Raw genomic sequence first — 15,034 nt, 5'->3', positions numbered from 1 at the left:
GAGATCGACTTGGAATATCACTTACCAGTTTAGTAATGATATGATCAGCTGTAGTTATGCTGTTTTAATCTTCTAAGGCACAGGTGTCAAACTCAGTTCCAAAAGGGCCGCAGCTCTGCACAGTTTAGTTCCAACCCTAATTAAACACACCTGATCAAACTAATTGAGTCCTTCAGGCTTGTTTGAAACCTACAGGTAAGTGTGTTGGAGCAGGGTTGGAACTAAACTGTGCAGGGCTTCGGCCCTCCAGGAATTGAGTTTGACACCCCTGTTCTAAGGGCTTATTATGCGGTCTGTCTCCATCTTGTGGATAGAAAACATCAACCGTCTTGGGTCTTCACAGTATGGCAGGGTAATGGCCGCAGACGAGCTGTCTCTCAAAAATTGTAAATATTTTAAAACAGGCACTATTCTTATAAGCAAACTGCTTAGTCACAATCTAAACAACTACACTCTTGACTAAAAAAAGCCTCAAAAGTACATTATGTTGTTCAACAGCAGTAACATTTGTCAAACTGTAGACCGTCCTCTGCTTGTTGCTGACTGTATGTGGGCGGAGGTGGGCACAAAGGTGAAGAGGCCTATGTGTGCTGCTACTGGCAAAATATTGCACGGCTATCAGCCAATCAGATTCAAGAACCAGACAGAACTGTTCTATAAATATATATTTTTATTTATTTATTTATTTATTACAAATGAGAATTTGAGAAAATGTAGTCACGTCAACAACCCATACGTGTATGTGTACAAACAGTACATGAATAAGCATCTGCTAAATGAATAAAAGTAAATATTTACAGTTTGATAAATATTCAATAAAAAGACCAAATATTGATCAGTTTATGTCTCCAATTTGAGGAGCTATTAGTCTTACACATTAGTAAATGCATGGTTTGAGCTATGCTTTCCAATAACCTCAGTGTACGCGTTTTCCTCAGGGTGAAGTATTTACAATCTGCACAATATGCCTCTTGACCTCATTCTTGCACTCGTAATGATTTACAGCAGCCCACATGTATAAAGTAAGCATTAACCTGTCTTTGGGCATTTTCCGTAAATAATATTTGCTATTCCACTCACCTATTTTTTACTTTCTCCCAGAACTCTAGTTATGTATATGTTTGTTTGTTTACTGTTCTGAAATCTTAGCACCAGGTGGTCTTGATGGTATTTTATCTTATTAAACCTGACGGAGACAGAGTGTGCATGCAAAATCCATAATCAAACGAAAATTATTCAGCTCTCTGCATCTGTCTGCTTGGGCTCCACTGAAAATCCTGTTTTAAAAGATACTGAAACCAATCCTCAGGCTGCATTCAGAAGGAGAGTACATTTCTTTAAAGTCACTTCTGAGTTAATAAACTTTCTGATTATTGCATCTTAGTGTTTACGAGAAAATCAGAGACAAGTGCTGCATTGCTGTAACTCAACGTTGGGTCAAATATGGACAAAGCCAATAATAAATAACCCAATGTTGTGTTTTTCCATATTTCACCCACAGTTGGGTTACGACAACCCAGCATTGTCAGGCATACAGTGCATCCGAAAAGTATAGCGCTTCACTTTTTACACATCATTTTATGTTACAACCTCCAAAATGGATTAAATTCATTTATTTCCTCAAGATTCTACACACAATACCCCATAATGACAATGTGAAATAAGATTTTTTGAAATTGTTGCAAATTTATTAAATAAAAAAAGTTAAACGCTCACATGTACATAAGTATTCACAGCCTTTGCTCAACACTTTGTTGATGCACCTTTGGCAGCAATTACAGCCTCAAGTCTTTTTGAATATGATGCCACAAGTTTGGCACACAGAAACGCCAACTGACCCAGCTAAGGCTCGAACCAGCAACCTTCTTACTGTGAGGCGATTGTGCTACCCACTGCGCCACTGTGCAGCTTCGTATAGTAGAATTGGGTAAGCTAAATTGTCCATAGTGTATGTTATATTAATTTCCCAATGAAACACATAAATCACTATATTATTTGCGAATAAATTCATTAAATAAATTAAAAATATATGTGAAATCATAATGCAATGTTCATTTTGCTAGAGCACTTTGTAGTTCTTTAGGTGAACAATTCATCCTTGCAAGTTAATCCAGTGGAAGTCTGACCATTTTTATCTGTGTTTGTAGTGGCGGTCCTTCTATGTTGATGTCAGTTTGACAGCTTCAGCCACAATATTCTTAACCATGCCATTTTCCACTTTAGTTATTTACTCACCCAAACCTGCATTTTTTTCTTTTAATTTGAAAGAATGTTGGTAACTAAACAGACAATTGTATTTGTTGAGTTTTACTGTCACTTCCTTCTATCTAGGTATCACCAATCATAAGGATTTTCTTTAGAATATTTTCTTTTGTGTCTGTCAAAAGAATGAAAATCGTGGTTGGAAACAATTTGAGGATCACTAACCGTGAGTACATTTTCCTTTTCTACTATCCCTTTTAATGTAAATTAATTCAAACCTTAAACTATACTTGGTCTTGGGCTCATTATATTATATTATATTATATTATATTATATTATATTATATTATATTATATTATATTATATTATATTATATTATATTATATTATATGATATTATATTATATTATATTATATTATATTATATTATATTATATTATATTATATTATATTATATTATATTATATTATATTATATTATATTATAGCTTTAACTTCCTTATTTAGTAGTAGTGCAATTTTTAAAATAAATATGTGTCTGAATATAGACATTCATTAAATCACATAAAAAATCATCAATTCACATAAAAGGTCAATACATGTCAATAATTATTAAGAAACAGTTTATTTACTTGTTTTGTAAAAATTGAAGACTATCAAATCAATTGCTATGAGTTATAAGTGTTTAAGTTGTGGGGTTTAAATGGTTAAATAAAAAGTCCCCTTAACTACAAAAGCCGATGATGTAAGATCATTGTTCAATAATGATCAAGCGTTAATTGATCATTTGAGTCAGTAGTCTAATCAGACTACTCATGTCATGCATGAACTGCTCATAGAAGTCACATGATCATTGAACTGTGTGTTTCACATTTGCAAGCAATTCTGACAGCAGTAATTTAATGACTTCCTAAGGGTTTTTTTCCCCAGACACATTTCTTTTTTGTTTGCTTTAATTACAGTGGTCATACCCCACACAGCTCTTTTACCAACACAGTAGCAGCTGGAAGTACAGTATAAGAAGCAAAGCTTACAAGGCTTGTGACAGAGGAGATATACTGTAAATTGCGATGCAAATTAAACTGGAAGTTTAAGTGAGGTGTTATCAAAATGAAAATAAAGTTAGTTTATTTAAATTTTAAGATTATTTTAAGGTACTTTAATTAATTTAGTGCAACTATAAATAGTCAAATAATGCCTGTTGGATTAAAAAAATATATATATTCACTTCAAATTTATTCAGAAAAACAAAGATTGAAAGCATTACATTTTATTTAATGGTTTGTTATACTAAAAATGTGATTTACATTAAAAATATCTGCTTTCTATGTGCATATTTAAATATAACATTTAAATGTAACATTGGAAACTATACTTTCAGCGTTATTATTATTTCTACAATTTTAATTTACAGGATTTTTGATGAATAAAGTATACATTTTAAAATAAGAATATCAAAAATTGATTTTTGTAACATTATAAATGTTTTTACTGTCACTTTTGGTCTGTTTAAGGAAACCTTTCCTGAATACAAGTGTTTTTAAAGAAAGAAAGCTTAAAACTTTTTTTTTATTATTAGAATGACTTTTGATGTATCATCATTGATGACCAAAATTCAGCTTTGACCATAATAATTGATATTTAAAACATATTCATATATTAAATACTTATTTTATATTGTAATAATATTCCACTATATAAAATGCAAATTTATTATATGAATATATATTCAAATATCAATTATTATGTTTAAAGCTATATATTCTCCAAGCTGTTGCAACTGGCTTGCTTGGTTTAGTACTTGTGGAGCGGTGCTAATTTAAAAACTGAATTAAACTGAACTTCAACTCTGCAAACTAGACGGACACAGTTTCAATTTACTAGAACTTCTATGTTAAGCTGCTTTGACACAATCTAGATTGTAAAAGGGCTATAGAAATAAACAGTAATATTCATTTAATAAATACTTATTTTATATTGTATTGTAATAATATCCCACTTTATAAAATACGTATTTATTATATGAATATATAGTGTCAATTATTACATTCAAAGCTACATATTTATATAATAAATATACATATGATATTTTCTATTGTAATAATATTTCACAATATTACCATCTTTATTGTATTCTTGATCAAATAATTTGGTTTGTATAGCGGACATGAAAAAACATAACACTAATAATAGTATAATTTTTATTTATAATCTCAAATAATTTTCCAACATCTTTATAAAATCAGCTCTTTAATCACTAAAATATCAACTTTCCCCCACTGGAATACATACAAAAATACTAGAAATCATTCTAAAACTAAACATTTTTGTTCATTTTTTGTTCAAAACTACAATATTATTAACTATTGTTTGTTTTTTTTAACAACTAATGCCACACAAAATGCATTAAAACAGAAAATACTCTAGACATTCTTGTCAATCATGATCATAACACAAAAAAGAAAAAACAAAACAGCACCATTTCACCAAACAGACCTCCAATTACTACCTGCAATATATTTCCATCAGAAAAACCTTATTTTTGCTCCCGTTGATCAGAGCTCAGAACAGCAGATTGGTATTCATATCCTCTGTAGGAATGAAAAGATGGAGAAAGTTAAAAAAACAACCTGGCTTGTTTTTTGATATATAAAAAAGTGAGCATAAATAATGCATTTAAAAGGAATGAATAATAAATTAAAAACTCTTTGAGCTGTTTAAGACGAGGCCTTCAAAATACTCGTACCTTCCTTAATGCCAAAGCAGCTGCACCACTCTTTGAAGGAGACCAGTTTGTCCTTGTCGGCATCACACATTTGAAAGAAGACTGAGGTGCAATGCTCCATGGGAACTAGAGGAACGCGCAGCGGAGCCAGCTCAGAGTGAGTCAAAAACCTGCAACAGTATAATGAATATACGCTGCTGAATTAAGAATACAACTACTTCATTTTCTGATGATCTTTTGAGCATACTTTATGTAAAGTGTGGTTATATCCCTGCTGAAAAAAAATGCATGGAAAGGTACGCTTTGATGCTGGTCTTGCTTGCCTCCAAACCACCACGACCAGCATTAAAACCAACAAGACAAGCATTGAGAACTAAACCTTCCATACCAGGACATAAACAAAATTATCTGGTTTATTGTAGATCTTAAAATTGGGTAAATAAAACCTGAGATGAACAACAACATGTAGCATTAACAAAAATAAGTCAGGTACTGCTAATAAAATGCCTTAATTGATCATCAGCAGCACTTTTAGCAGTTTGTTAGTCTGGAGCCTTCTGGTGTATGTGTGCTGACACAATGCCCATCCAGTAGCTAAAGCTTAGCCAAAATTGGGTCATGCAAGAAGACAATTATACCAAGCAAATTATACACCAGCAAATCTTCAACAGAGCTAAAGCTGAAAAAGAAAAAATAATCATGTTATTTAGATCTGAACTGAGGTTTTATCTTAAAAATGTAAGATCTGCCAAGGACCATATAGTTTTTTTTTTCTGTCCTTGTATGTAACACATGTGCTGTGGACCGGTACCAGTCCGTGGAACAATTGGTACCGGGCTGCACAAGAAATCATTAATTATTTCGGCTTTATTTATTATCTGAGTTTGAAAAATCGTTTTCTCTTAGTTACATTTTGGTCACTTCAGCACCAAAATTTAACCCACAAGCCAGCAAAATTAGTAAACAAAGAAACAGATGCCTCAGGAACTCTTTGCGAAGGGCAACAGGCCTAGTGAAGGACACACAAACTGCAAAGGAATGGACCTGCAACCCGTTCCTCGACAAATCAGGTGAATTCAGAATGTCTGTGCAAGAAGAAGATCAACTGCTGGAGATCACAAATGACGGCTGCCATTCATGTACTGCGTCTTTTCAGCGCACACATTTTTTTTTTTCTCCAATAGAGGCATGCACTTTCCAGCCACACTAATTTCAAAACATGCTCAGAAAGCACACCTCGAGTCACATGACAAGAACTGACTGATCAGCTTAAAGGGTGCAGTAGGTGATTGTCTTTAGAAACATTTTTTTTTTTTTTGTGCTGGTTGATAGTCTCCTCACATTCCAATATTAATGATTTAAGTAATCTTAATGTATTTATATGTATTTTTATATTCTGGGTAAGGCATAAGACTAAAAAATTTTCATACAATTAAATATTGTCAGGCCGAAATCTTTCAAAATTCCGATAAGTAGCCCAAACTATCAACAAATGTAGATTCTGTGCATCTCTGTTCACGCATATCCGCCATGATGTCGTACACGCCTCCATGCGCGCCGCACGTTTACGTGCACACGAGACATTCACACACGCGGTACTTTTCAAAATCCTGAATCAATACTGGGGTTACGGGGTTTTAAACTATTTTAGTCCCCCAACGCGGATGTAGATAATGTTGTTATGAATGGGATATATGCACAGAAGTGTTATTTAGCCACTGAAATCTTCTGGTTAAAGATTAATGTGACTATTTTCAGTTTCATAAGGTCCTCTTACAGCATCTATAATGTAGATTTTTATTTAGTTTAACAATAAAACATCAGAAAATAGTGCTGTTCCACCTAGCCTGCTTTACTGAGGTGCAGATAGTTTTTTTGGCTGATTTTTGAACAATAACGGCCTCTCTATACTGTTTACCATGCTACTCTGAAAATTCGCTCTGAAATAGCATGTAAGTGTGGCTTAGTAATAAGTGTATTTCCTGCATGCCGCTGCCCTAGCACTAGGGCACATTTCTAACTGTCGAATGACATGAACTAGTGGGTTGTCTGCTGTCATGTTGCGGTGCACGTGTTTGTGACTTTAGGAGGCGTGGCTTTAAAACACAGTCCCTTCCCTGCCATCCAAAGATAATATGCTAACAGGTTAGGCTTTTGGCAGATCACCTACTTTATGCCTTTAATATTTTGTATATAGCCTACCCATTTTGGTAGACTAATTATCTCAGACAAACACAGCAGTGCTTTTTAATTTGTCTTCATAAATAAAACTTTGCGATAGAGTTGGAGCAATTTTGTCAGCTTGTCATCCTCTGAGAAAACGCCTAGCAACTTATGTGCACACCCCCACCCATTGGGTCACCGTAAAATTGTCACTCGTTGACCAGTCCATGGTGATAAAAAGGTTGGGGACCACTGCAATTAGGGTGTCCTAACTTTTACGCATAAATTTATAAGCAAACATTTAATAATGTGTCCTAATTTGCATATTAATGCACTGTTCTATGACATTTATAAGTGTGAACTGTGTTCACTGTAAATCCTAAAATAATACTTGAATTATATAAAAAAAAAACATACTACACTTACTGTAATAAAACCATGGTTAAAGGGATAGTTACCCACAACATTCTGTCATCCTTCACTCACTCTTCATTTGTTCCAAAACTGTTTGATTTTCTTTCATTTTTTGAGGAAAAAAAAAGATATTTGAAGAATCCTGAATCTGTAACCATTAATTTCCACAGTTTTTGTTTTTCCTACTATGCAATTCAATGACTATATGTTATTCAGCTTTCTTCAAACTATTTTTTGTGTGTTCAACAAACGAAAGAAATCCATAAAGGTCTGGAACCACTTGAGGATGAGTAAACAGTAAGTCAACTTTCATTTTTAGGTGAACAATCCCTTTACCTTTAATAAGAGACATTTTCACAGTGCAATTACTGTGCAATGTTTTGGTTTAATGGTTGTATTAAGCAATCTAAATCATTTATTGATCAAATAATGAAAGTGCATCAATGCAAATACTGTCCTTCATCATAAAAAGTAAATAAGCTGAAGTTTTGTTTAGCTGTAAACACACAATAATGTTTATTGCAGTTTATTAATTTCAGTTCAGTAGGTTATGTCTCAATTGTAAGTTTCAGCATCAGTCAAAATCGTACAGCAAATGTTATGTACTACAGTAATACCTACATATAAACAGCTAGCCATGCTGTAAAACTTAAATATTATAACATGCATACCTCAAGTCCACTCCATCTGAAATCACAAACCAAGACTGGAATCTTAAATGTCAGTTTGTAATTTTCTCATATTCCAGTTGAATGCATAGGAATACCTATAAGTAAGTCGTCTGTAGGCGGATTTCCCCCCACACTGCTGTCTCAAAGGCTGACCACTGACTCTGTGGAGGATACTGGCACCGAGTCTCTCTTTTTCTGTATATGTCCCTCAACCACATCCTCACATTAGCTAAAAATATTACTGAACGTCCTGTATGAGTAAGTCAGAGTCAGAATAGTTTTGGCCTCAGACGTCTTGCCCACGAACTGCCGTTGGATCATTCACAAGTGCACATACTGTTAGGGTAAGCATTTCCCTGTATTACATGTGCTGATTTGATTGACTAAGCAAGTTGCAATAGTCCTGATGCAGATATTTTTATTAGCAATTTAATCAATTGTTTGGCTCTTAAAGTTAAAAGGAGATTTAGATAAAAATAAATATTAAGTGACTTTTTTGTTGAATTTTCTGATTTGCTATATGATATACTGTACTAAACTGGGGTTTCCAAACTTTTTTTGTAGACCTTTTTTTTTTTTTTTGTAAATTACCCTTTGAAATACCCATTTACATTACAACTTTAACTTTAAACTGTAACTTTAAAATAAATTGTTTATTAACAGTTTTTGTTATTTGTGTGTGTGTTCAAAATTGAATTATGCTTTCGAATTACATTATGGAACTTTGATCTCAATGACATTTGAAGTTTAAAAGTTTAACAAAGTGATTTCTATTGAGTTTGATATGAAGTGATATATAGTCTGAGCTGGTCTTGTAAATTGTTGTTTAAAAACATGGTATTAAACTTCCAGCGCATTCATTGTTATTGTACAAACTTGTTGCAATAAAATTATACAATATATTGTTTTAAACTATTAAAAATGTTTATAAAAAACGTTTTACAACAAAATTCAACAAAGCAGAGATCAAGGTCTTAAAATGCCACTCAAAACTGTTAACCAAAGAAAACTCCTGTGAATCACAAAACATGCAATCTTAATGTTGAGTTAATTTAAGGATTTTCTTTAAACAGTGCAGTAAACGGATAATTATAAAATCGATTAATTACACTTTTACATTTTACTTTCTGCATCAACCTACAACAAATAAACAAGTCGGCATATTGCTGTTTTATCTGCTGTTGAAGAAATACACAGAGCAAGCACTTTCATACTATTAGGGCTCATTGATATGGTCAAACCAATGACCACATGTGCCGAGGATGTCTACAGAGAATAAGTTCATATACAATAAATGTTGTTTTGTATCCAACACTTGTTTCTGACCAATCAGAGAACAGCAGACTCTTAAATTAGGATTAGGCTCTTAGGGTCCTTTCATACACCCGACGCAAGACCTGTTTGCCCCTACGTGTTGCAATTTTCAGACCATGCAACCTCAGTTTTCCCATTTTCTGCCACGTTGTTTAAATAGCAAATCCATTTGTGCCACATTGTGGACTCATGGTGTTATGGTCAAGAAAGGAGGTGTGTTAAGGGGCAGTTTTGGCACGTTGCTATTTTAAGGGACTAAAATAGACTAAAAGTCAATTGCGGAATGCGTTAGTTATGCGCCTCGCAATACACGAATATCTTAATTTGATCTAATTAAAGCAATACAATATTACAAAATCTATTACTTTCTACATAAGTATAAAAAAACACTGTGTCATCTTAGGGCACTTTTTTCAGTTTATTCATGACAACTTGCTTTTTTATAATGTTATTATTATTATTATTTATTTTATGCATATTTGTATTTGTTTTATTAAAAACAAGTTTAGAGTTGTCCACCTATTAGGTTTTGGACCATATGGGGCATAGTATTTGGATATAACTAAATAGTTTTTTGACCACACTTTGTTATTATTGTTCATTTATTTGTTTGCTGTAAATTAGACCTAAATTTAGAAAAAGGTTTGAAATAAATCTTTGTGCTTAACAAACAATATAGGCAAATGGATTTCTGTGCATAAAACACCGTTTCCTTATTCATAAAAGAGAAAAAGAGAAAGTGAAAGTAAAGGCCACTTGGAGGAGGCTCATTCTTTGTCCTTGTGCTGCATATGGTCTGTTTAACTGTTTTCTCGCTAGTGAAGCATTCAGTTTTTCCACTTACAAAATCCGCCATTGTAAATAGGAAATGCACCAAGGCACGACGCAACTGACTCTTAAAGGGAATGGGAGATGAGACTCTGATTAGTTTATTTTTAAAACACACCCATAACTTATTACGAGAATAAGCACAACCCTCTTAGACCATGCACATTTTGGCATTTGCTTTCCATTTATCATGTGAACTGATAAAAGTCCAGCATATGCAAAGTGTTCATGCAGACATTTTAGTATTAAAAAATAATCAAATATTATGCATCTCGTTATAGTACTTTTGCATAATTCTATTTCTTTTTTTAAAATTAAGTAAATTAAATTAAACCTTTAAGTGATTACAAAGGTATTGTGTGAAAATTGGAGAAAAAAAATGTTTTGTATTGTACATGGGACAAAAGAAATAGATCTTTTGATTTATGTTGAAGTATTTTTATCCTTTATTGTAAATAGAAAAGGTGCATTTTCACAATTTTTTTTAAAATATTGTTTAAAAATGTATTTGGTGTTTTATATTTACTGAAAATAAATTATTGCATTTTGGATATAGCAAAGTGTCTTTAAATAGTTCTTAAAAGAGAATTTGACACTGTTAAGGTACAAAGTGTTTTGTCCCCATTCATGGATCAAAGTTATAGCTTTGATGAAGGTACAATATTGGATCTGCAGGTTTTAAAAACCAAAGGTACATTTTGGTTTCCCATGGAACAAATCATGTCCTTAAAGGTACAAACGGCAATGATACAAATTTGTTTCTTTGTCTTAAGGTACAATTCTGTTCCATAAAAAGGTACTGCCCCAGTGACAAGGGTTTGTACCTTCTTTTGTCCAACATTGTACCATTTTCTCTGAGAGTGTAGTACCTTAAATGTACAAATGTAAACCCTACAGATTTCAAAAGTGTTACTTTTTAAAAATATACCACCCCAGTGACAGCTTTTGTCCCTTTATTTCTTAGTGTGTAGAGACTTTCCTAAAAGTTAACGTACACCAGAATAGTTTTTAAATAGATTTATTAATGATTATGGCTCATGTTATTATTTAAAATGACTTTATTTAAACCTGTGCACATTCTCCTGTCAATTTAGGTTTTTTTATAGACGACAACTTGTTAGTGAGAATTGGCATATGCACATTTCCACCCGTTTTGTGCATTGCCACATTTAAAAAAAGATGTAATACTGCAATTTATATTATAAGAAAATAATTATTTTTTTTGGTTACCTTGGATGGATTTAAACATATTGTAGGAAACCTTTAAAAAAAAGCTTTGATTATGTTACATAATCAGCACATTTTTCATAATTTTCCGAAGTTGTGTTGAGTTGAATTAATTATTAACTTTTTTTATCTATTCACGAACCACCTGCCGTTTCTTTAAGTATCTCTGACTTGCAAATCCATACCTGTCTGAAGGATGCTGGTCCATCTGTGCAAACTGCCAGTGCACTGGATAGATGTACATGTTGTAGTTCTTCTCAAAGTCCTGCTGCAGAATTTCAACAGGGTGATCTCCTGCATGAAGACGTCTCTCGCTCTCATAGATCTTCTGAACCTGTTGCGCAGAGGATTCATCATCTATAAATAATTTATATTCGATGGTGGAGCTATCAAAACTGTATATTTTACAGTCAAAAGTTGCAAAGCTGAATTCAATTTCTGGTTAATCTCTTGTCTTAAATCTGTCATTTGCTTGTTTTTGAGACATGTGATATCTAGATGAAAAAACTGTCTGTCCAGGCATACCCTGATTCTCTGTTTAGCTGTGAGAAAGCCAGGAGACATGGAGTCATGCTCATATAACTGCAGAAGCACGTTCTTCAGCCAGTCCCGCATTCGCAGTGGGAACTGCACCAGCTCTGACTCCACACATGGAGCAATAACTGCCAGACAAAATACACAAAACAGACAGAAGGGGAAATCAAAATAGACAAAATTAGAAAAGTAGTAATTATGGTATCACTTAATTTTGAAAGTCAGTCCCATAAAAGGATTTTGTTGAATTTATGATACATTGCACCTACAAGCCAACTAATTCTCAAAAGATTACAAGTAGACTGTTAAGTTGGGGTTAGTGTTAGTGTAGGTTGACATGTACTTGCAAAGTTTCTTGTAGTCAGTTAAATGTCTATTGAAGAAGCAGTATCAACAGATATTAAGTAGACAGTTGACTAATACTCAAATGAGAAGTAATTGGCATGTAGTTGCAATGCAATTTTTAGTCAACAAAATGTGCAATAGGGACCATCAAAATAGTCTTACAGTAATTGTTATTATATAGGTTCCTAAAAGTGAATGTACGCCAGAATACTTTATTAAGGATTATTAATGATTATATGTCAGGGTTCTGCCACTATGGTCTTGTAAATTATTGTCTTGGTGGCAGAGCTCGGACACTAGCTCTGTCTCGTCCTGTTTCTGTCATTGTGTGTCTCTGTGTGCGCGTGCGCCATCGTGGGTGTACGCAGAGTGTGCTGTACACTACGCTTGATGTGGCCGCGCAGGCCCTGCGTGCCTCGGACACTCGTGCTCTTGTGCTCGTGTTTGTGTTGTCGTCTGTCTGCAGCATGGTGTTTCATTCCCAGTGTCTCAGTCTAGTTGGTTTCAGTTTTGGTCGTGCTGGGATGAAACATGCACGCTGCGTGTGTGAATGCAAGGTGAGTGTTTTCATTCATCGTGTACTCGTGTCTTTCGTTCAGTCTTCTGTTGGTGTTGTGTTTAGCACGTGGTGCGTGTTTACATGTCCTGTTCTGTGCTGTCCTGTGCCAGTTCGTCATCACATGTTGTTGTTTGAAGTCTTGTCCTTTCGTGTTTCCAGCCTGATCCTTGCCAGCCTGCCCAGTCCAGTTTGTTTGTGTATGTATTTGTTTTGTTAATGTTTTCCCCCATTAGGGTAGTTTTTTTTGCATTTTATTTTATTTTTTATTATTTAATAAATTCTCAATTTCCCTGCACTTAAGTCCTCGCTCCTTTTTCCCCATTTCCCATCCACAACCCTGACAATAAATATATATATATATATATATATATATATATATATATATATATATATATATATATATATATATTTATTTTTATTTATTTTTTTTTATGAAAATCCAAAGTAAACTTAGAGGGCTTTGGGATTGAATGGGCAGTGAATTTTGCATTTATTAAAATGTATTTATTTAGTATTTTATTCAAAAATCATAATTAATTTATGCATCACAAACAGATGTGCTGCTTTTTTTTTTACTACAAAGGGTCAATAAAACTGATTTCTGATAATAATCTTATTATAATAAACGATAAATAATTAAAATATTAACAATATTGTTTCAATACAAACATGAAGCAAAAACAAAACGGAAATGCAGATATATTCAATAGTCACTGGTGTTCCCAGATAAATACAATATTTACTGGTGTGCCACAGGGCTGTGTGCTGAGCCCCTTTTTCTACTCCCTACTTACCCACGACTGTCTAATTAACAACAATGATGAGACTGCCTATAGGGAGGAGATACAGCATCTGGATACTTGGTGCACCAACAACAATCTGCTTCTTAACACCACCAAGATCAAGGAGCTCATTGTGGACTTCAGGAAGGGACGAACAGGCTCACAAGATCCCATCCAAATCAATGGGATGGCCTTTGAGCCTGTCTCATCCTTCAAGTTCCTGGGGACCCATATCTCAAAGGACCTGTCCTGGACCACCAACACTTCCAGCCTGGTCAAGAAGGCTCACCATGGCCTCTTCTTCTAAAGGCAACTTAAGAAGAACCAGCTGTCCTCAGCCGTCTTGGTGAACTTCTACCACTGTGCAATAGAGAGCATCCTGACCAACTGCGTCACAGTCTGGTATGGAAGCTGCTTTGTTGATGGGCGTAAGGCACAGCAGTGGGTGGTGAAATCTGCCCGACACATTACAGGGACCTAACTTCCAGCCACTGAGGACATCCAGAAGAAACACTGTCTGCGCTGAGCACGCAGAATTCTTAAGGACTCTTCTCACCCTGCTCACAGACAGGAACTTCAGGCTCCCCCAGACAAACCAGCAGACTGTGGAACAGCTTTTCCCCCAGAACTGTTTCCCTTTTAAACTCTGCCCCCTTATACTCCCCATAATCACTGCACTATTTAATATTTGCACATTTATCGCACTACATTGCACCAATTTATTTTGAATTGTACATACCCACTGTACATATCCATTTGAAATTATGTTCATGTCTGTCTGCATACCTCTGATTATAAATAGCAAACTGTACATATATTAAACTATTGTTAATCTCTGTTCATAGCTAATAAAACTTGTATATAATTTTCACAGTACATCCATCTGTAAATATCACCATAGCTTTTCTATAATCCCACTTTATAACTTATACCTACAGTATATCCTGCACTTACTGCTGTTGCACTCCTCGTTAGACTTAGACTGCATTTTGTTGCCTTGTACATGTGTAATGACAATAAAGTTGAATGTAATCTAATATAATCTAGTCAACATTTCAAGTGGATCATCACCTTTCAAGTTGTGCTAAAACTATTCTTGTCCTCTGACTATTTTGAAAACACATGATTAATTTCAGTGTTGACTACCGTATAGTCAAACCCAAAATTGCTCATACAATGCACACATTGTACTGTGCATAGTGGACTGGTAGAACAAATGAAAGGCCATAAGGGGCTATATTAAAGGGAAATATCTGCCTTTCTCATTCATCG

The 15,034-nt window shown here is 34.1% G+C and overlaps 1 protein-coding gene across 2 annotated transcripts in view; it reads right to left on the bottom strand.

Moving 5' to 3' along the window:
• Window positions 1-4,387: 4,387 nt before the first annotated feature.
• Window positions 4,388-15,034, bottom strand: part of sparcl1 (SPARC-like 1) — a 41,113-nt gene continuing 30,466 nt past the window's right edge. For both annotated transcript variants that reach the window (NM_001446731.1, NM_001130605.2), the window contains 4 exon segments: window positions 4,388-4,791; window positions 4,947-5,095; window positions 11,728-11,876; window positions 12,068-12,204. In NM_001446731.1, the coding sequence (NP_001433660.1) occupies window positions 4,763-4,791; window positions 4,947-5,095; window positions 11,728-11,876; window positions 12,068-12,204 (464 nt within the window). In that variant the 3' untranslated portion in view covers window positions 4,388-4,762.

This window comes from Danio rerio, chromosome 1 (assembly GCF_052040795.2).
Source record: "Danio rerio strain M-AB ecotype USA chromosome 1, GRCz13ab, whole genome shotgun sequence".
In the NCBI taxonomy this organism is placed as follows: Eukaryota; Metazoa; Chordata; class Actinopteri; order Cypriniformes; family Danionidae; genus Danio; species Danio rerio.
This window is presented reverse-complemented; position numbering and strand designations above follow the sequence as displayed.